Raw genomic sequence first — 21,989 nt, forward strand, 5'->3', positions numbered from 1 at the left:
GGGGTAGTATCAACTATCAAGTATTGTCCTTACTTATGTCTATCATCATTCATTGCAGGTGCATGCTTCATAAGAGGGGAAAGTTTTACACAAAAGGAAAAGGAAGGGCAAAAGTTATTAAGAGGCAGAACCTTGCAACCAAAGACCTCATTGAGTCTAAGCAATGAATTCTCAAAGAGAAGCCTCCTCCCACAATGTCTCAATAGTATTTAATTTCGAGCAACAGCATCAGTGATGCATATGACCTAAAATTTAGACTAAGATTTTATATATTGGCTAAAATTTAGTGAAGCTTAAGTATCTCCGTATTTATAAAATATTAGTCTTTTGTTTAATTTATATGTATATCTTCAGACTCTTAAATAATTTTAAAAAATATAGAAATTTTTTTCTCTAATAAGTTGAGCGAGTGTATTATTTTGTGATAAGAAGTTGCAGCACAAAATAAGTTATTGGATAACTATAATAATTTTTACGAGAATATAAAATTTAGCTAAAGCCTAATCTGTTAGGTCATAGTCCGTCAATAAAATATGTATGTTCTAGATGCAGGAAATGTTCTCTCAGCTTAAGAAGGTCTCTAGCAATTAATGAGTGATTGAATTGTTCTTAGAGAGAATTCATGGTAGATGAAGACATTTGGCAAAGAGATGAATGAGGTTGATTGCTTATTTTTAAAATCATTGCATTTGAAGCTTTAGACAAAGGAGAAGCCACAAAGGCATTTAAACAGAGTGGTAACTTAGTTTCTTCTTTAGTTTTAGCAGCATAGTCACTATACTCTCTTTCAAAAGTTCTTAAACTAATCATTGTATATTCCCTGATAGAATGATTATTTGAATAAATGACTTCTCATATCAATTATGAATATCTCATTATTAATTCACTAATAATTCACCTAATATCAATAAAGACCAATCATATTCTCTCTTATTGATGATGATTATAAGTTTAAGAGAAATATATCAAATGCTAACCAATGTTTTACCAATATTTACTATTTGACTCCTGCATTTTAATGCCTAGAAAATTATTCACATATTAGTTTTTGTAACAACCGGTTATTATATAGATAAGTTAAATTAGAATGAGACTTTACTTTTATTGAATCTTCGGTTATGCAACGGGTGTCAAACTACCATTCCTCCAAGATTGAAGTTTTGCTCCATCAAAGTCTCTTTTCGGATATCTGAGCCCCCCTAATATATAAGGACTAAGGGCCTTTTGGAACTTCTTTTCTCCTACCCCTTGCTTTATTCGTCTGCTTGATCTGCTACGGGAGTCTTTCCCTAAAATCGACGACTGATATTACTCAATATTTCAATAGTGCGTTTATGACTCTATAGAATCAACATGCGTTGGAGTTCACCGGATCCCTCCCACCGGGACTCGCGAAGGGTTCAAAAGAACAAGATACTTTTCGAGAAGGCCAAGAGAGCAATGAGTGCAGATAGAAGTAATCTTAACATTCTTAAGTTTATTGTTTAAAATTAAGGTAAAAATAAAAAATGAACAATATTTTAAAATCAAATTAAAGATATTTTTCATTTTTTATTTAAAACTAACAAAATATTTTTACTCGGAAAGTTTTTGAATCCATTAAAGGCAAAATGTAAGATTTATATACTAAATATCCATATGATATGATAAGGTGTAAATAATAATAATAATAATAATATATTTCTCTCTCTATTTTAGGATGAAAATTTAAAGTAGTGGCTAGATTTAAATTTGGAACTCTTCAATAGTTCTTGTGTGAGGATGGCATTAGAGATTGCTTGGATGTGGAGATAGAGAGATGTCCTACTATCTTTTTGGATAACTACTCCCAACTTCTTGGTTAATGACAAAAGAACTGCTCCTTATGAGAATGACACAAAGTATTAACCCCATCTTTCCATACTATAGGGTTAATTATATTTAGACCCTTCATAACTATCTTTTTTTTTTCCATATATCTCCGCTAAATATTTTTTTGAACCTCCTAAATTATTAAAAATATCTCAAATATTATTATATTAAGTTTTATTATCTTTTCTATCCATACATCGTCACGTGGAAGTCACATGAGCAATTCTATGATATATTCATCTTATATTTTATTTTTAAAAAAAGAGAGAGAATTTTTTATTTATCAAAATATCGTTATCTTCTTAGGGAATATTTTAGTCTTCTTAGTTTTCTATTTGCGGCGTCAGGAGATTAGACATTTTCAATAATTTAGATGGTCCCTAGAATGCATATAAAGTATAAATCAAAAGATGATAGTTTAGATTGACTAATATAATTATCTTTTTATTTTATATTTTCATGTGGATATAGAAAGTGATATATTTTCATATCATGGCTATGATATCTTCAAAAGGAGAGAAAAAGAAAGAAAGAAAGGACAGAAAGCAAGCATAATTTCTCCAGAGATAGAGATTTCCAGCCTAATTCTTGTTGTTGGTCCATCTGGGAGGAAGTATTAAAAGGATAAAATCAGAGGTCAAAATAGTTGCAACTAAAAATTGGTTGCTTGTCCTCTCTCTTCTTCTCCCTGCATTATTCTTACAGATAGCTGCATATTATTTTATTATATACTCTCTAACCAATTGAAAACAAAGTTTAGAACATTTTGTTTTGAAAAAGATTCTGAGTTCATTTTCATTTAACAACAATTAAAAGATTACAGAATATTTCATCACCTCTTTTTTAAATTTGATATTAGGATAGGTGTGAGTGACAAATTATCTTCAACCTCATGAGGAAAAAAAGATGCTATGTGTGAATGGAAACAAGTTTTCAACTTTAGCTTTAATTTTGGTTGGTGTTTGAAGAACAAATGGTAGGTGTGTGAAGATGCTATAAGAAATATTATATATTTTACTTTTATTATCGTTCACACTCTATTTTACTATGCGAATTATATGATTCGACTTCTGTAGTTCACATAAAATATCTTAAAAATACATCGCCGATAATTTTCTCAATGGACATTTATCATATATACGGGATAAAGTAACTAGAATAAGGTTTTTTTTAAGGTTAAACTATTAAAATAAACATATACGAGGGAAGTTTAGATATTTTAATTTTTTATTTTCATAAGTAATAGAATATGCTCTATAGATGTTGAATGATAAATATGGTACATTATGATAACATTTTATAAATTTTCCTTAGTGGTCAGTGGAAGATTTTTAAAATATCAAACATATCGTCGTCTTTATTTTTTTTCTCTTTTTCCAGGATATCCTTTGCTATGTTTCTAAATTTATTCAAGAACATATTTCTTAAGCCCTCGTTCACTTGTGGCATAGTGATCACCTTTTTTTAATAAATATTATTATTATTATAGTATAATAATAACCAAACAATAACTTAGTTTTTCTAGTATACTAATTTATCTTTCTCTTTTTTCTTCATACAACTTTTAAAAATTAATTTAATAATAATTTAGAATTTCCTTAGATAACACATAATTACTACTACTTTACATTCTATCACGGTTATTTTTATCACTTGATTTAAAATCTCAGTATTCCCACTACATATTCACTATTTTCTTATTACTTTAATATCAATTTTATATCACATCAATTATTGCCGTTGTTGTTATTTTTCTCTTTTATCTAACTTCCAAGATATCCTTTCCTATGTTCCCAAACTTATTCAAAGAATATTTTTCTTAAGGGTATTTTAGTAAATTTATGTAACACAGGATCATGTTAGATTTAAGAAAGTTACAAGCTAGGGTGTTAATGACTTAGCTTCATTTGATCCTCTCTTAGGCAGTCTTTTTATAAGGCCTTTTTGTGTAAGTGCAGAGGAATCAAATGACCAAATTCTCCATTATCACAACTAGATAGATAAGTTTTCAATGCATATATATATAGAAAAGTGAGTTTAACTTAAGTACATTTATTCATAATAAAGCGACACATATAATGACAAGAGATATATTAAGACTTTACAGGATAGTTAGGATAGAGAACTCATCAAAGCTTATCTTAGAATAATCAGAGAACGAGCACTTCCAAAGCTTCAAAATCTCCGGGAATGAGATCGGAAGGCGAGAAACAGTAATAGCCTTATGCTTTGATGCTCAACTCAATGGAGTATAGAGGGAGATCTTTGGAACATGTCAAGGGGTTAGAATACTATCTAGGTAAATTAGTTTATTGGCATCTCCCAAGTAATGACATGCACCACTTACAAGAATCATTCAAAAGGCTCCATTTTAACATCAAGTGGGTCATTTGTTTAATATAAACTTCATACTTGAGCCAGTACATTGCAGCCTGTTTGGATTAATATCTTATTAGCCCTTAATTATGCACCCTCCTTGCTTCATAATGCTTATGCTATACATAGATCTCCACTTAAAAAACTTTGGTGTGTTTAATTTAGGGATATTGACCCCCCTAAACAACGTTAAACTTTGCAAAGTTCCCCTTCCCTAATTACCCGTTTGTTTATTTTTACTAAGAAAATATCACATGATTGATTTTTAGCAACCCTGAGAGCCGTTTTACCTTTATTTTAGGGAATAGAAAGAAAAAAAAGAGAGTAAAATAGGCATTTATGTTTTTAATATGAAATTTTAAGTGTAATTAACTAATAAATGTTAAGTTTGAAGAATAGAATCATCTATCATGTCTGGGCACTAAGGATGGAGTTGAAACTCTACCAAATTTGATATTAAGTGTATAAAAAAAGATGTATGCAAACCAAATTCTATGCTTTACTTTATAGATCTTCATGTATTTATCAATGGAAATTGGGGTTAATTTCCATCTCAATTGGCACCTTCTTCTTCTTCTTCTTCTTCTTCTTTTTTCTTTTTTTTTTTTTTTTCAATTTTTTTCTTTTATGTGGTGAGGAAATATCTGAAACTGAAAAAGAATGGAAGGGAGGAAGTGGTCATCATAGCTGCATTTTTTAAGGGAATCAAAGAAGTGGTCATCATGTTGCATTTATAAGGGAATCAAAGGAGCCAATCAGGAGATGCAAATGGATGCTATGATCCACATACCCAGAATCCATGATAAGAACAATGTCTACATCACACCATCCCCCTTCCTCCTCCTCCTCCTCCTCCTCCTCCTTATTCTTCTATGGATGAAGGCAAAATGCTGTGATGTTGATGATGATGCTGATTGATAAGTTTGAGCTTTCCACCTTTATCCCAACCATTGGTTGAACTCCATTGAGCAGCTTACATGGAACCAAATGATTGATGTAATGTTCAACCAAATAGGAAAGAGAATATGAGAGTCAAGGTCTTTTTTAATTTTTTTTATAAGAAAAATAAATATACTTACAAGCCATTAGATTGATTATAAACTAGACATATAGTTTAGCCTCTCGGACAATCCTAATGCTTACAGAGAGAATCAAATCTAATAAGATTCAACCGCTGAGCTGCAATATTAAATCATCGAATTTCATTGCATATACTGAACTCCATTCAAATTCATTGATATCTCATTGCTTAATAGTCCTGGATCGCGGGCCCGGTGAAATTAGAATTTCAAATTAATTGAATTTTTACCGATTTGTTGATTTCAATCGGGGTGTAAGACTCGATGCATCTTACCTAAATAAGTACATTTTGTTAATGGCCTCTTGTGCTCGGTTCGCCCGATTCTTCGACCCAAGCCCATTAATATAACCATGGTGGGCCAGGCCCACAAACCTATGAATATTATTTTTCCATCACATTTTTTTTTTTTTTTGTGTGGTTATACTGAGATATGAGGACATAATTTGATATTTTTGTGTAATTAAATTCTGAAAATTCTAAGAAGAAGAAGAAAGGAAAAAAAAAAAGAAAAAAGAAAAAAGAAAAAAGAAAAGCACAATATGCAATATGGACCTTACTGAGATGCACGTGCTACGCACGTGAAGCGCGACGTCCAACTATAAATAGCCGAGATCGTGGCCATCGAGCTTTTGGAGGGAAAAGCCTTAAAACTCGAAAAAAAAAGGGTAAAGAAAGGGAGAAAAAAAGAAGAAGAAAGTAATTAGATGAAGCGAAGAAATCTTAGGGTAGTGTGCTCCTCCGACGAGGAAGACGACGACGACCTCCTCGAAACCCTACCTCCCCCTATCCATAACCCTATCCCTAACCCTAACCCCGTTCCTCCTCCTCCTCCCCTCGAGATCTCTGACGACGAGGACGAATTCGTCGACGTGCCGGATGACCTCTCTCCGCCCTCTTCGTCTCCCCCGATCTCCGAGGCCCCCCCCGCCGCCGCCGTGGCGGTGAACGGTGGGACTGGATCCGTGTGCCCGATCGATGAGTTCCTCCGGAATCTTGGGCTCCGGCTCCGGCCGGATTGGCTGGAATCGTGCGTCGCCGGCCTCGCGAGCGGCGGGTCCGGATTCGAGGGCTTGGACGTCGCTGGAATGGCCAAGAAGTGTTTTGAGCAGTTCCTCCTTGCTGATATGAATATTTGCGGCGCCGGTGTGCTTCCCGAGAACGTTGGCGGCATGCACAAGGCGGAGCTCGAGGGGCCTTTTGTTCTTCAGGTGCGCTGTTTGATGGTTTATTCTTTTATTTTTCTGAATGGATTCAGTTGTTGTGATGCGAAAGAGAACGATATTAATTTCATCTACTTCTTAAAGAGTGAAGATTTAGAAGCTTCTAATTTTAGGGCTAGAGAATAGGGTTTGCTAGAGTTAGAAAATGCCTCCAATCTGATAAAATTGAAGAAGCTGTAGGACTTAATGTAAATATGTAATACATTGATGCGTTTAATTAACTTTCTAGAAATATTAGAGACAGAGATGAATATGAATGAAAGAGACTATTTTCTTTACCATGAATGAAAAATAAATGATGTATTTTCAATGTAGACAATTAGACATGTTTCATCTATTCGTACTTTAGGAGAAGGTAGGGGGGCATAAGTTGATACCGTAAGCAAGTCTTCCTAAAAGCCTGTTGACTTTGTGATAAGGGTGGTCATGCTTGCATACCAACTTTTTATTCACATTCAAGAGGGACAGGGCTTGAAAAATAATATATGGCTTCAGTGATCACATGAATTATTTTACTACAGATGCAGTTCTAAACATTGAATCCCCTTGTAATTTGTATATTTAATTGAAATGAAGCGACAAATATATTTTATATAATGCACTAGCTTTTTTCTACTATCAATATGGTATATCATATTCCAGAGATCCGTCATGTATACATCTTGTAGTATGTATTTGCATGTGATCTTAGTAAAAAGTAAAGTTTATCTAGTACTTTATAGTTTATAAGCATCATAATGTTGATTATTGTTCACAATTTGTCTACACGTATATGGTTCCGATGCTACATATCTAGATATATTACTTTTCTCACACATGTTAGATTTGTTTTCTTTTGTTTACAGTTCACTACAGTTATAAACTCTAATTTGCAATTTCGCAACCTTTTGACTTGCATGTTAATTTATTCGAAGCTGCATGCAACTTTTGGAAATCATTAACCTACATCAACCATTTCTTTTAGGTTGATGAAATTGTCAACATCTCTGCTCCTATTCGAGAAAGGTATCATGATATACCTACTGGGACTAAGAGGTGCCTAAAATTGTCAATGACTGATGGAGTCCAGCATGTATTTGGTATGGAATATAGACCCATCAAAGAATTGGAAGTTCTTGCTCCTGCTGGTCTTAAGGTTAGTTTTGAATATTTTGCAAGTAGTATTTAGCTATTCATGGATGTCCATAATTTTAAGAAAGCATACCTTTTGGCACAAATGTAGTTTTTTAAATGATTGGAGGTCGCTCCTTGTTTGACCGGTTTGTCAGATTCAAATTGTGGGGAAAAGAGATCAAGTTTCTCTTCCAGCTAATTGTTTTGCTAATATGCAGGAGATGCTCTTTTCCTGGCCATGGCTTTTTAATCTGGGAGATCATTACCTGAGAAACCACTTTGGCACTGCTATAGTCATTAGAGAAAAATATTTTTGATCTTACATGGGCATTCCCATAGGATTTGAGCTCATGCTTAATACTTCTGGGGAAAGTATGTACTTTCATAGTCCCATAATGAAACCTGACGATTAGTCACCTTGTTATGAGAAAAGGATTTGACCTCATATGAGCTATGGCCATCAGTTAAACAAAGAAGAACAATGATATCTAGGATCCCCTATAAATTCCTTGTTTTCTTCTGGGATCAAAATAGTTAATTTTCTGCTGCTTTTCATGGTCCATGGCCATTCACTTTTTTATTAGAAAAAGATTCAATTTCATTTGAGCTATCCCCATTTGTTAGAGAAAGAAGGACGATGATTTTCTAGGACACCCCAGCAAATTCTTTGTTTTCTTCTGGGGTCAAAATAGTTACTTATCTGCTGCTTTTCACACTCCACGACGTAGTCACCTTTTTACCAAAGAAATGGTTTGACCTTATATGAGCCATTTGTGTATGACCATCTGTTTGAGAAAGGATGACAATTTTCTACGATAATCAAGAATTCCTTGTTTCTTCTGGGATCAAAATAGATGTTCATCTGCTTCTTTTCACATTCCATGAATTTCTTTCTAGATTTAGCAGCCTACAAAACTGATCATTCTTTATTGGGTGAAGCTGTTGATGAGTTACTTGATGTTATTTCCCACTTTTATCATTCTCTTATTCTTCAGTATCTTTTAGTCTTTAATCTGCAATTCTACAAGGTTTACCATCCTTTGTACCTCTGTAGTTTGAGGACTTATTTTCAACTGGTTCTCAACTTTATTTATCATGAGATATATGTTTGTCATAATTTCCGAGACACTGGAGTGGAGGCTTACTTTTGCAAATGGGTCAATCCAAGCCAAGTACTGCACTACTTGGATTGACAGGTGAGGAGTCTTCAAGAACTCTTGAAAAAGCCTTTTCAAAGATAAACTAATGCTTTATCTTACTTGCTGTAAGAAAGCTTCTATTATTCTGACATCCCTCATGCTTATCCATAGGCTTGGTCCAATCTCCCCACAAGCTACTCAAATAAGGCTTTTTAAAGATGAACTAATACTTGCGCTTACTCTCTGTAAGAAAGCTTCAATTATTCTGAGATTACTCATTTGTTGCTTACATTTAAGTGGCATCATCATCCATAGGCTTCACCCAGTCTTTACACAAGCTTAAAAGAGCCACCTAGTGAGCCGAATACTGTTTAGATGGGCTTTGTTAGTTTTTCATAGGTAATATAGGCATTGCATCAGTTGTAGTTTGTAGTTTGTAGAGTACAATATATGAATCTTAACCATTTTCTTCCAGCAGTCTTTCATTATTTGTTCACTCAATAAAAAGACAGATTTACTGGAGGGGGGAACATGATTTGACTGATATCCTGAATGATGTGTACAAGGGGATGGTTGGAGGGTTATTATTATATCATGTTCATGCCTTGCCTCCTTTTTCTGAATTTTAATTTTAGCACTGGTAACTTAACTCTCCTGTTTAATTAATTTCTGGTATTAATGGGCAATTGAGATATGCATTTATTGCTTCGTGAAGTTTTCTCATCGCCACTCTGTTTCCCTATACTATGACTTATTTTTCATAAATTTATTAGTTTTGGAATATGTTCTTAGGATTTGAGATTGTTGTTATGCTTGTTAATTGTTCAAATTACACTTAAGATAAACGCTCATGAAGACTCATACATCAGAAATTGTAGATTGTTATCAGAAATGTGCACGTAAGGAGAGGACTTCTGATGCTAGTCCCTGAAGTTCTGCATGTTCTTGGAGGGCTGGTTGATGCGTTGGATGCAGCACGCCAGAGACTTGTTAATGAAGTAAACAAGCCACCTCGAGGCAAAAGGTACTTATTTACATGATCTCTTCATATCAAGAAGCAAATCTTGGTGGATAGTCCATTGAATGGTTCTAAGTTCTATATTTTAGGTTGTATTAACAATGCAGATTTTAATGAGAGAAACATAGCCTTCAATTTGCTACATTGACTGATATGCTGAGCATTTTCTTTGTTTTTCCCTTAAATCTCAATGTGATCTTGATTATGCTATATTTTTCTCTCTCTTCACCAAAATTAAGTTTCATAAAATTAAGGTCTCCAAAACTGCAAACGCATGCCCGTTTTTACTGAATTTCCATCTTCTTTTCTTCTAGCTGTCATGTATAAAGCAATTACTTGCTGAGTCTTATAATTCTGAGTTTTATATATGTAGGAAGCAAGTCATACTACCTTTGCCCAAAAGAGCTTCTCTTGCTGCTTGGTCATCCGATACAACAAATAATGGTGCATCAGGAAATGTTTCAATGCCTGGGGATGTTGGTGACCGCCGATCAGTAATGCATTGTAACGTCTACTCTGTCATCCTTATTATGTTGGTCTAATATAACACTATGTCATAATCTGGCATTCATTTCATTTGACTATACGGGTTGGTGATGCTCTATAAGAATGCCCATTTTTGTTTTCTTGTTTGGTTTCCAAAGGTTATTTGTCCATCTAATAAATTATTACGTCTCTGCTACCCCAAAGTTGTTTACCCGTTAGCGAGATAGCTGCTGCCTCTGATGTGTTCTCTTGCATTTTTAATATTACAAATAATTTGCAACTTTTGAACTTGTTGTTCTAAGTGTTACACCTCTGTTATGGTGTTATACAAGCTTATATACTTCTCACATAAACCTTGGACATTTTGCAGCCGCTACTCTTCCTACCACTTCAATTATGGCTGAAGGTATTGTTGTTGAAGAATCCAATTATCCTCCTGCTGGAGAAAACAATTTAGAAGAACATGGACCTCTGCATGTTGAAGAAATTACCATGGAAGAGCTTGCTGCTCCCTTTGTTGGAGAAAATAATGTAGGAAAACCTCATTCTGTCAACAACATACCAGATATTGACCCTGAATTTGCTGGTCCTGCTACTTCAGGAGTTGAGGTTACACATGCTTCGGAGGTTGAGGATGCCGTTGATGTAGTGGAGCATCCTCTCAATTTAAGTGCCGGCAAAGAAATGCCTTTCACATACCTGGCTTGTTTATTGGCTAAATGGGCAACCCAGAAGGATTGCAAACCCTACATTCATGGGAAAATCAAGGTTCTTCAGTGTTTGGCTTTTACTTGTTTGGTTGCAGTGACACCTACTATCTAACCAATCAGTCACTAAACCTTTTTGTGATTTTATCTTGTCTCTGCAATTTGAGCTTTCTTTCTCATTTCTTGTGTGTAGGAATATGGTTTTTTCTAGACAAGATTTTCATATTTACATTCTAATACTTGTTGTCATTTGGCTTGCCACAAAATTAGTTCCCCAACAAGCATTTTAGACTGAATGAAATGTACGGTTTACCATTACCTCTCAGATGTATTACTTTTCCATTTAAAGTTTTGTGATCGATAAGAAGAAAAGGTTTTGATTCCTGTAAATAGTTGTATTCATTAGCCACCTTATATAACAAATGAAAAAGGTCTACTGCCTGTTATCCAGTGTATCAAAAGTCTTGTGAAAGTGGAGCTGCAGACGACTGATATTATCACACTTTTGTCCAATATAATCAAATATACTTGAAACTTTGAAGGCTTTATTAGAGAAAGTAATAATGCTTTTCATACTGCTTCTCATGTAGTCGATAGATTAATCTTAATTTGCTTTGGATCTTATGCCTCTTTAATGGGAGTACCAATAAGTATTTCTATAACATTATGTTTAATACATAATTCGTAACTGTGTGCATATAATTATTTATACTTCTTGTTGCTTAGTTGCCTATAACATAAATCTTAATTATGATAATCTGTTATAGTGAACTGATTTAATGCACCATAACAAATTAATGTCATAATGCTAAAAGGAAGTCTTGCAGTGTTTTTTGACAGGAGTCAAGGGATTTCAGTTCAAAGAACGCCACAAATTTGAACTTGATGTTTATGTAGATGACGGCAGTCTGATTTCTGAGGTCCGCATCGATCACAACGTGAGTCTACATGTATATATCTCTGAAGAATTTTATGACTTCTTATATATTGCAGTAGCTTATATATGTATAAAATCTGTCGGCTGGTTGTCTTATCCAATGATTTCTCTTCTCTTCAGGTCGTACAGAATGGTATAGGTCATTCTCCTGAGGAGGTTACTGCTGCTCTTTTGTCTTCAGACAAGAAAATAGTAGCAGATATGAGGGAAACTATGAGAAGATTTCAGCTCTTCTTGGCTAAATTTGAGGTGGCTCAGTTTTTCTATTTGCGAATTGCAATATATATGTACATATACATGCACAAATTTGTTAAGCTTTTACTCATACATAGGACAACATTAATTTTACCAGGAAATAACTCATGGTTGTTCCTAGTAGATAGGGTGCAAGATGGATTTTAATGGTTGACATTGAAACTCAATGTTCGTTATGTTAGATGTCTAGAAAGACATTGACACAAACTAAAATTATTTAGTTAACTGTACACCATAAACCAAGATCTTTTTTCAGGATGACAATTTGATGTTGCTCCTAGCACCAAGATTTTATATCATGATGAACTATTAGAATCATCATTACAGATATCTGACATGTGAACCATATTGGTATTTATTATTAGGAACATTTTAAGCCATCCTCATATTGTAACAATCATCTTCCTAACCCCACGATTACTATGAGTTCCAAATCTGAAGACAGAATTGAATTCCGTCTCACGAGTAGAAAGTTAGAGTTGCTGTGGATCTTTGAAGTTAAGAGGTGGCGAATGACCTAGGGTTATGGTAAAGTGGTGATGGCAATGATGAAAATCGATGTAACCAACTGAGAAGTGAGAGAGAAGAAGTAGAGCTGTTCCTTAGAGTCAAAGGGGTGTGGCTAAACGAGAAGGTAGCTAGCGGTGGCTAGCCTTAGTGGTGGCTAGGGCTTCCACGGCTTGAAGGTAGTCGAACAAAGAGGAAGGAGACAATCTTATGAAACTAATTTAATAATCCAAGATGACTAATCAAGTTCACGCCACATCTATTTATAAGTAGATTTTTGACTCGACTAAACTTGGAAATAAGATCGAACAAACTCGAATCTTATGTCTAATATAAGCAAAAACACTTAATTAAAACACCTAAACTAATTTCCTCGCCGTCGGACGTTCGAACAGTCTTAAGGGTTTTTGAATACTTAATTTGTTTTCTAGCCCTCAGGTAATGTGTTCAAACATCCTTGAGGGCGTTCGAACACTTAATTAATCTTCTACTTGCGGGAGTTTGCCTTTGAATGCCTGTAGGGGCCGTTTGAATGTCTTAATACTTTTTCTGCTCTCGAAAATTGGTGTTCAAAAACCCCTGAAGGGCCGTTTGAACGTCCAATCCCGAGATTTATTCTTTTAACTGTTGGAACCTTTATTTTCTTCATAAGCAACTACTATCTAACCATTACACATATATACTTTCATGTGCGCTCATCACAGAGAAAACATGGACGGATACACAAAAACATACGCATTATGGATGTAAATATCAACATACACAAATATATGTAGATATATAATGTTAATATTGATTATCTTGTTGTTGCTATAATCAAAGTAGTCCCAATACATTTCTACAAATATCAGAAGAAAATGGATCAAATATTACATGTAAATTACTCAATTTTGAAGCCAATATAGTATTGCTTTAAAAAATTAAATATGTAAACACGCATATCTATATATATCACACATATACAAATGCACACAAGTTGTAGCTGTTTGTACATGTAGAGAACTTAAATGTGAAAGCAGGTGTCATGGTGCAATGTGTATTTCAATACACACATACATATATATTCGATATGTATTTTTATTTGTTCTTGCGTATGATGTATTTCATCCTATGGAACTTTACTCTTGATTCTTTCAGTGCTTATTACATAGCACTTTGGCTGATTGCAAATAATAAACATGTTCTTTTTAATGATTTTGTTACTTGGTAAAATTCTGATGTAAGAATAGCTAAATTTGCTTGTTTAATTGCTAGTGTTTCACTTATTGCCAATCTTGGGCAATCTATGATTTGATGAATGCCACACAACAGTAAGCATGTGCAGTGTCTGATATTTAAACATACATATGGATGTTTGAATAATGGTCTAAACTTCATCAAATGTCTTGAAAGATTAGTGTCTGTAAAATAAAATTTAAGTTACAGAAATTTATTACTACAGGATACAAAATGTGTTCGACACCGAAAATCAAGATGCCAACTTTTATTCATATCTTACAGTCTTGCTATTATTATATTATAATTTCATATAGTGAAATTGAGAAAGATATTCCAAACTATCTAGAAATTTTATGAATAGTGATAAAAGATTTCACATGTCTACTGTAAAGGTATACTGAAATTTTTAACTAGCAAGTCTTTGGACTTAACATTAATTTCCCTATGTTCTACATGAACTTTGCGGTCTATAGTGTCTACCAGCAGCTCAGGGCACTTGTGGAGAGCTTCCATCAGAAAATGCTTGTGGATATAGACATATCATTTTTCATGTATCTTTCCAATTGTTCCATGAAATTTTAATTACTAGACAATTTTAAAGTTATTTCATGTTAATGATAGGGTACAATGCTTGTGGAGATCAATGAACGCTCTACTCTTCCTATTGTCCTTGAGATGAACCAAGGTTGCTCAACATCAGACCCATTGCTGCTTCTTAGAAGATTGAAGAAGTTCACACCTCAAAATCTGTGGCATAGAGATTTAGAATGCATTGATGTTTCTCCATAGTTACATCTTTTTTCTGGTAAGAGTTATAGCTATTCAATGGTACTTAATTCCACTTTTATTTTTTGATGACATGAAACTTGTAAAGGATCATGCATTTGTACTACATAGCTATTAATTGACTTCAAATGCCCATTCTGTTGGTAAATGTTATTTGGCTCACTTTTATTAAGTGAGAACTAACTCTGAACATGCCTTTTTCTTGAATTGATTTAAATGCACAAGCATATGCATATAATGAAGTAAACAATCTCAGTCTATAGCTTTTTTATTTTGGCTAAGAAACAGCCAAAAGGCCAAAGCTGCCTAACATTGCCGTGTTTAATATATAGCGTGTCGTGGAAGTGCTTGTCCCTGCTTTGTTGCATTTGTTTGCTAGATGATTCTTTATACATAAAATACATTTGTTGTTATTTCATTATGATCAAATTGAATGCATCATGCTTCAAAGTTGCGGTTGGTTTCGGACCCTTAGAAAAAATAAGTACTTCAAACCAAACTAGACTGAGTTTAGCCTATTATGGACCAAAATAAATGTCAAAACAAAAAATCTTGATTGCTCTTAATTAATGAGTTTCGGCTTTAGTTTTCATCAAGTTTCCGCGATAATATTCCATTTCAGGTGAAACTTCAAACCATAAAATGATTTATTAAAAAATGCCTACACATTGTACCACGCAATTAAAGAATAAATATAAGTATTGTCTACGGAGTTTCCTTTGCAATTAATAATTAACTTCATGAGACTTAGATAATGAATCACTGCTAACATTATTGTACCATGCTTATTTTGTCATAGTTATTCTTATATAGCTAAATATTATTATATTAATGTCTATTGTGCACTGTCCATTTTCTGTGCAATGTTGTCCATTTCTTTTACCTTCTCATCCACATAGATGTTGTTAGGTTTTTAATACTAGTAATTGTGTACAAAATATTCTAAGTATTTTTATTTATGTATATAAACATATAGACAAGTTTTCATAATATTCAGACTGAATATTTTCAAGATATGGAATAGATAAGTCATCGCGTTGGCACCGCGTTCAAATGTGGACTTAGACGTTCACACATACAGATGTGGTATTTTGGCCGTTTGAATGCACCTTTGAGTCATTCACACCATAGTTTCCAGTTTTGGTCTGTACAGGTACCTGCAGCAGCAGCAGACAGCTGTTGCTGCAGCTGTCAGCTGCTAGTTGTAGCAGCTGAGAGAGAGAGAGAGAGAGAGATTAAAAAAAAGAGGGTGAGAAAGAGAGAAAAAGGAAGAGAGAGTGAGGGAGAGGGAAAGATAAAAAAAAAAGGTGAGAAAGAGAGAGAAAAAAAATATGGGAGAGAATAGATATTTTAGACTAACGGTTAGAGGGATAGAAAAGAAGAGGGAGGAATAGAGATTTTTACTTTTTAGGTTTTATATGTGAGTAATTATTATTTCTTATTTTCTTATAATTTTTTCTAAATTTTTAGAAATTTCTCAAACATTTTTAATAATATTTAGAATTTTATTTAATTAAAATAGTCCGATCCGATACAGGCGGCCGATATGTATCATTTTTCCGGACGGCTGATCTCGATCCCGATACCGATTTTTGGAACCTTAGTTTACACATATATGTGTCTAGTTGTGCGTTCGAATGTGCCTGAAAAATAAGTCACTGCATTCGAACGTGCTTGAGAAATAAGTCACTGCGTTCGAATGCACTCGGGCCCCGTTCAAGCGCACTCATGCAACATGCAATTTCTTGAGTTTCGTGAGACCTATTTTGACTTGAATTTGATATTATCTTGTTAATTTATATAAGAGTTGGGATGCCCTAACCCCAGAGACGATTATTTCTTTTGAAGTGGAGTTTTTGAAAAAACAACGTTCTTTCATCGACAAGGTTCGTCTTATCTTCTACACATCAATATTTTCGTATTAAAGGTCATGAAGGTGAAGGATCAATTTCAAGGGTTAGTGAGATTGTAGATCAATTATGGGAAGCAGTCAATCGTGGGTTTTAGCGAGCAAGATTGAAGAAAACAAAGTCGTGGGGATCGACGGGTTATTTTATAAGTCAATCTTGTAAAGTGTCACAAGTTTTTAGTGATTGGCTTGATTCGAGTTTAGATCCGTAATTTTTTTTTTCATTTAGATTTTTTCATGTAAAAATCTTGGTGTTCATCTTTGCTTTGTTTTACTTTTTAATTTATATTTTAGCATATTTACTTAAACAAAGAAGTAAAAATATTACTTAGGGTTTAAATACATACGTGTGACTAAGTATTTTTAGATATTAATGATAAACCTAAAATTATGAGTTGTTTGGTAACAGGGATATGCTGGCATTGGTTACCTGCATGGAATGTGAATGTCCAAGTTCTTACCGTGTAACCAGCAAAGGTTTAAATGGGAGTAAAAGTTAAAATGTTTGACCTCTCTGAGGATCAATCTGCAAAATTCTTTCCCAAGTATGATATGAGCAACTAATTGCTAAATGCTGAAACAATTCCTTTTTGACACATTTGCCATCATCCCGAGTTGTGGCATATCTGTCAATGTAAGTCGGGAGGAAGGGCTTAACCTTGTTATCACTGGTTAAAAGGTTTGTTGCATCTTCTCAATCAATATTTTTCTTTTGTATGATACAAATTTTAATCATATATTTGCCTTGTATTTGCAGAAAGATGTTAAGATAAGTGCTTGAAATGATCAAGGTTCAGGCCGTGAACAAGTGCCAACCAGATGGTTCTGCAGGATCTCTTCTGTCATTTCTGTGGAGGTAAGTTAGACGATTACACCCATGTACTAATGCGCATATTTCCTTGAGAATGCAATTAGAATTTAAATTCATTCAAACTCTTATATGTTGTGTAATCAAATAGGTTCTACTTAATATAGATCTTTTCTTTTTTTCCGTAATGAGCTTCTCATAATTTTGAACTGGTTTGCATTTTAAATTAAAATCTCTTCACTTCACTGCTTTTGCTAAAAACCAAGTTAGAAAGGCTCTTAGTATTGCCAAGGCCGAAGTAGATGGCTCATAAGTATGGCTGCAAGTGGTTTGGATTGATCTCTGTCCTAACTCTAACCTGATCAGATGCAAAACAAACTTTATTCAGACTCATTGGCTTGGCTGGAAATATGGCCTACTTCAAAAATCACGTTGGCTTTTACTTTTGAGTCTACTTCTGGCTTGATACTAGAAACCAGCAAGTGACAATTTGGGTCCAGTTGGCTATACTAATTACCAGCCCAGTCCAACTTTCAGCAAAACCCAAGCCCAAACCTGGTAGATTTGATTCATATTAAGAAAATTTTACATATGATAAACTGGAACCCATCGTTTCTCTTCCACTGCTACTGTGCTGTTGATCTACATCATTTAGGACCCATTTCATGTGAAAACATAGATAAAATCATAAAACCAAGTATTGGTGTCCTTGTGCCACGGTGATGAGGGATTGCATGATGAAAGTGTGGACTACTAATGGCAAATTATTCTGGATCTTCCGAGGTATTTGCTAATGTGTAGGGGAGTTGATATCTTTGTTTTTATCAATTGATCATTGGATTTCAAGCTACTCATTGCTTCAATAGTAAGTGAATAAATTGTACAATGTACCATTATTAAGTATGTGAAGAAGCAAACCAGGCCTAAGGTCCACATGGGACAGTTGTAAAATTTGATGATGACCAGTATACATGCATTTTCTTTAATGGTAACCTTAGGTCTTGTACCATCACTAGTCATTCATCTTTTTTAAAAGCAGCAGAATGAATAGCAGATGGATACAGAAACTTCTTGGCTCCTGTTACCTCCAAGATCCTCTTGGTGAGGGGGATATTGCTCAATGGATTGCCTGCTTTTGCAATGTAGAAGGAGCACGAGAACCAGTTGATTACCTCAGGGGCAAGGCACATTACCATATGCAATGTCCTATACCAGGATGGCCACGTCACATAGTCTTGACCCCTGCAAGCGCTGTCCACGACAATTGTTGCTAGCCTTTTGGTGTTTTCAATAGGCAGTGGACCTACTTGGATCTGCAATTTGGTCATCCAAACAGTTTTAGATCATTAATTAAATTTGATTCATGGCATACAGGTTTAATATATTCTACATGATGAGTTGATACTACTGACAGTGGTTTAGAAACATACATCTCTGGCCTCTTCACTAATTCCTACTTCACCACTGTCTGAAATGAATTTGCCTTTGGTCATCTCTGAAACAACATATCCAGGAAGTAGTATTGTAATTTGTATCTCCGAGCCTAACTCTGACCTTATTGTCTCATAGAATCTGATCATTGCTGCCTTGCTTGCCTAATTAGAAGACCATTAGTGTTAAAGACAAATATTGAGTGCTATATGTTGGAAATTTGTGTCCCTTACATTGTAGAAGCTCAGTCTTGCTGTAGGGACTCGTCCAGCTATTGAAGCCGTTGCAATGATGTTTCCCCTGTTCTTTTTAAGGTGTGGAAGGGCATAATAGGTTGGATAAACAGCACCCCAGAAATTGACATCCTGAGTAAAATTTGTGGCATAATTCGATGTCCTTGTGGAAAATTAAATTATCCTTTTAATTGTGATAGACAAGCTAACGTTCATAATTTATCTTGGAAGTATATTAATCTTCAATATTACTAGAAAAGGTAATATGACTTGATTCTCATAATCTTTTGGAAAATATGATTTAAGAAAACCTAAATCATCAATTAAGTAGATCCTTGCTGTTGTACTCATTGTAGTTCTGGTTTATTTGCTGTAGATTAATATACTGTTAATAAATAGTAAATTTATTGCTGAAAAAGATGTAAATGTAGTAGTTGTCATTTTTTTTCATTTGAGCGTCAACAAGATCTTTTGTTATTCTTAGAAATGATGTTTTCAAGGTTTACATAATTATTTTGTAAATTATGTCAAACTGAAAATACTTTTATGGTAATCTGTATCAACTTGTATCCTTGGCATACTGCACTTTCTCATGCATCGTATTGAAAACTTTACCATCACTTTGGTGAATGCAGTGATATTGGTAATATCTTCGAAGAAGCAGCAGGATCCAATGCCTGCATTTGCCACCAGGTGATTCACTGCAAAAGAAGCTCATTAATCAAACAAAACCTCACTGGACCTTATGGAAAGTGAGTAAGAGAGGTGTTATGCTAACATTGACCAAAGTGAGCAACTGTTTCCTCAACAACCCACTTTGACTCGTCGGGGTTGGAAATATCAGCTGGGAGGACAAGGACATCAGGTGCACCGAGGTCTTGAGCAGTCAGGGCAACATCATGGAGAGCTTGCTTCCTCCTTGCCACAAGAGCCATGTATGCTCCTCTTCTGGCATATTCATAAGCCAGTTGCTGTGGAAAGCCGGAAATTAAGAGGAAGCGATGGAAAACAGAGAACTGCGGATGACATACAACTTGCACCTTATTCAGATACATAAATGTACTACATTTTACTGTTCTTGTAGTTTGCAATTGATTTGCCTTCATAGTTTTGAGCTTCATGACATTTTGTTAGATTATCCTAAGTGTCAAATTTGCAGGTGGATCATATGGTTATGCAAGTTGCAATGGATGTGCTTGACTATAATTATGTTTAACCACCCTTTTAAATAAATAATTTTAGATTAGATTAGCAGCATACTAGATGTAAAGGTCTACTGTTTTTTAACCAGCCGTCAATTGAAAGACACGACGAGGCATATGAGGTATGAATTGTACTGTTTCTTATGATACCCGTCTTGTTGTTTCTTTCCTTTTAACTTCCTCTGTGATGTTCATTTTTGAATGTATCATGAGGATGGGTGGTAACGAAGCTGGTGCATAGTTGTTCTAGGCCTGTAGCCATTTCAAGGTAAACTCTTGTGCTTAAGTTTCCCTTTTGTTCATTACAATGCCTGAACTTCTATAGTCCTGAGGATCCGAGGTAATGTTCCTGAACTTCTATCATGATCACTAGGAATATCTCTCAAATATGAGGTCTTAATCACAAATATCAAAACTATATAGAAAAAAGGGGTCGGATTAAAATAGCTTGAAGCTCGGGTGTCGATCACAAAATCACACAAAAAATATAGGCGTTATTTGAAAATTTTCTGAAATTGTGAAAATAAGCTTACAAGCTAGAACATAAAAGTAGGCCTAAGATGGATGTTTCGAACTCAGTAGGATAGCAACTCTCAACAGAAGAAACTTCATCTTCTCAACTATATGGAATCTCCCCGTCCTCTTTACGGCTTAGATGTGGAAAATGCCAGCTGACCATTTTATGTTTAACATCTCTTGTATTGTTTCCCTCTTTACATAAGTAGAACATTTCCAGATCAACTATAATTGATCGTGTGATAAGATAAGCATGTAAAATTTTCTTAATGAAATGAAAACGATCAAACAGAAACTAAGGAAAGCTGTAACATAAAGCTAATGCTCAACTATTACCAAGCCAAGTGTGACAACAAAATAGATTATAAGAGTGAAATATAGATAATGAATATATGTAGGTTATACTATCAACTGACCTCTCCGATGCCTGAGGAGGCACCGGTTATAAGGACCACCTTCCCTGCCATGTCCTCTTTTCTCAAGGGCTTCACAAACCTTCTGCGAATCATCCTCCAAACAAGGGAGATTGGAAGGTAGGCCGCCAAGAACACGGCAATGGTGATGTGCAGCACCACACTTGCTAACCCATTCACCAAATCCATCACACACACACACACAGAGGCACAGAAGAGAAAAGATAAGAGAAGAGAGTTAGGGACGGGACAAAAGGAGACCTTTTTATCGAGTAGCGTGGAGGGCGTTTTACATGCAATGCAATAGAGTGGGGGCCCCCTCAGTTGGCAAATAGCTTTGGGACTGACTGCCTTTTCTTTATTGGTGAATGCATCTCAATTTTTAGAACATTACACTTTATTGGTGAAATCATTTGGGAATTAAACTTGATCGTCATCGAACAAATTTAATTAAATTTGACATTCAAAACTATGAGAAAGGAAAATATTAATTTTTACAAATATTACATGAACGAATGGAGACTAAGATTAATAGATCATTTCAAACTTAGGTGTCAATTGTCATCTTAACACGCAATCCAGTTGCTAATAGTTTTAATGAATGCGTCAAACTGATCGATTACACCGAGAAAGAGAGTAGAAACGATGGAATCATACGGTGGAATTAATTAATCTAAATTTGATATGATTATGAATCTTAAATACCCAACCTTGGAATTTATATTCTGAAATCAGTCACACCAATGGTGCCCCAGTGGGATTGGCTTGCATGTCTCCTACTTG

At 34.6% G+C, this 21,989-nt stretch overlaps 2 protein-coding genes across 3 annotated transcripts; one reads left to right on the top strand and one right to left on the bottom strand.

Moving 5' to 3' along the window:
* Positions 1–5,951: 5,951 nt before the first annotated feature.
* On the top strand, positions 5,952–19,853 carry LOC140758046 (recQ-mediated genome instability protein 1). 2 transcript variants are annotated; one of them, XM_073094022.1, is made up of 11 exons: positions 5,952–6,516; positions 7,493–7,663; positions 9,659–9,804; positions 10,172–10,302; positions 10,655–11,052; positions 11,819–11,941; positions 12,049–12,177; positions 14,530–14,713; positions 17,013–17,282; positions 17,361–17,459; positions 19,711–19,853. In XM_073094022.1, the coding sequence occupies exons 1-8, from the start codon at positions 6,013–6,015 to the stop codon at positions 14,695–14,697; spliced, it is 1,770 nt and encodes a 589-aa protein (XP_072950123.1). In that variant the 5' UTR covers positions 5,952–6,012; the 3' UTR covers positions 14,698–14,713; positions 17,013–17,282; positions 17,361–17,459; positions 19,711–19,853. The 2 variants fall into 2 exon arrangements, with proteins under 2 accessions (XP_072950123.1, XP_072950124.1); XM_073094023.1 differs by having other exon boundaries at positions 11,819–11,929.
* On the bottom strand, positions 18,230–21,858 carry LOC140758047 (11-beta-hydroxysteroid dehydrogenase A-like). The gene is made up of 6 exons (XM_073094024.1): positions 21,210–21,858; positions 19,854–20,046; positions 19,691–19,776; positions 19,076–19,207; positions 18,842–19,006; positions 18,230–18,724 (listed from the first exon to the last, which is right to left on the bottom strand). The coding sequence occupies exons 1-6, from the start codon at positions 21,393–21,395 to the stop codon at positions 18,428–18,430; spliced, it is 1,059 nt and encodes a 352-aa protein (XP_072950125.1). The 5' UTR covers positions 21,396–21,858; the 3' UTR covers positions 18,230–18,427.
* Between the last annotated feature and the right edge of the window lie 131 nt (positions 21,859–21,989).

Source organism: Typha angustifolia, chromosome 3 (assembly GCF_048772165.1).
Source record: "Typha angustifolia cultivar Huaian chromosome 3, ASM4877216v1, whole genome shotgun sequence".
NCBI classification, from domain to species: Eukaryota; Viridiplantae; Streptophyta; class Magnoliopsida; order Poales; family Typhaceae; genus Typha; species Typha angustifolia.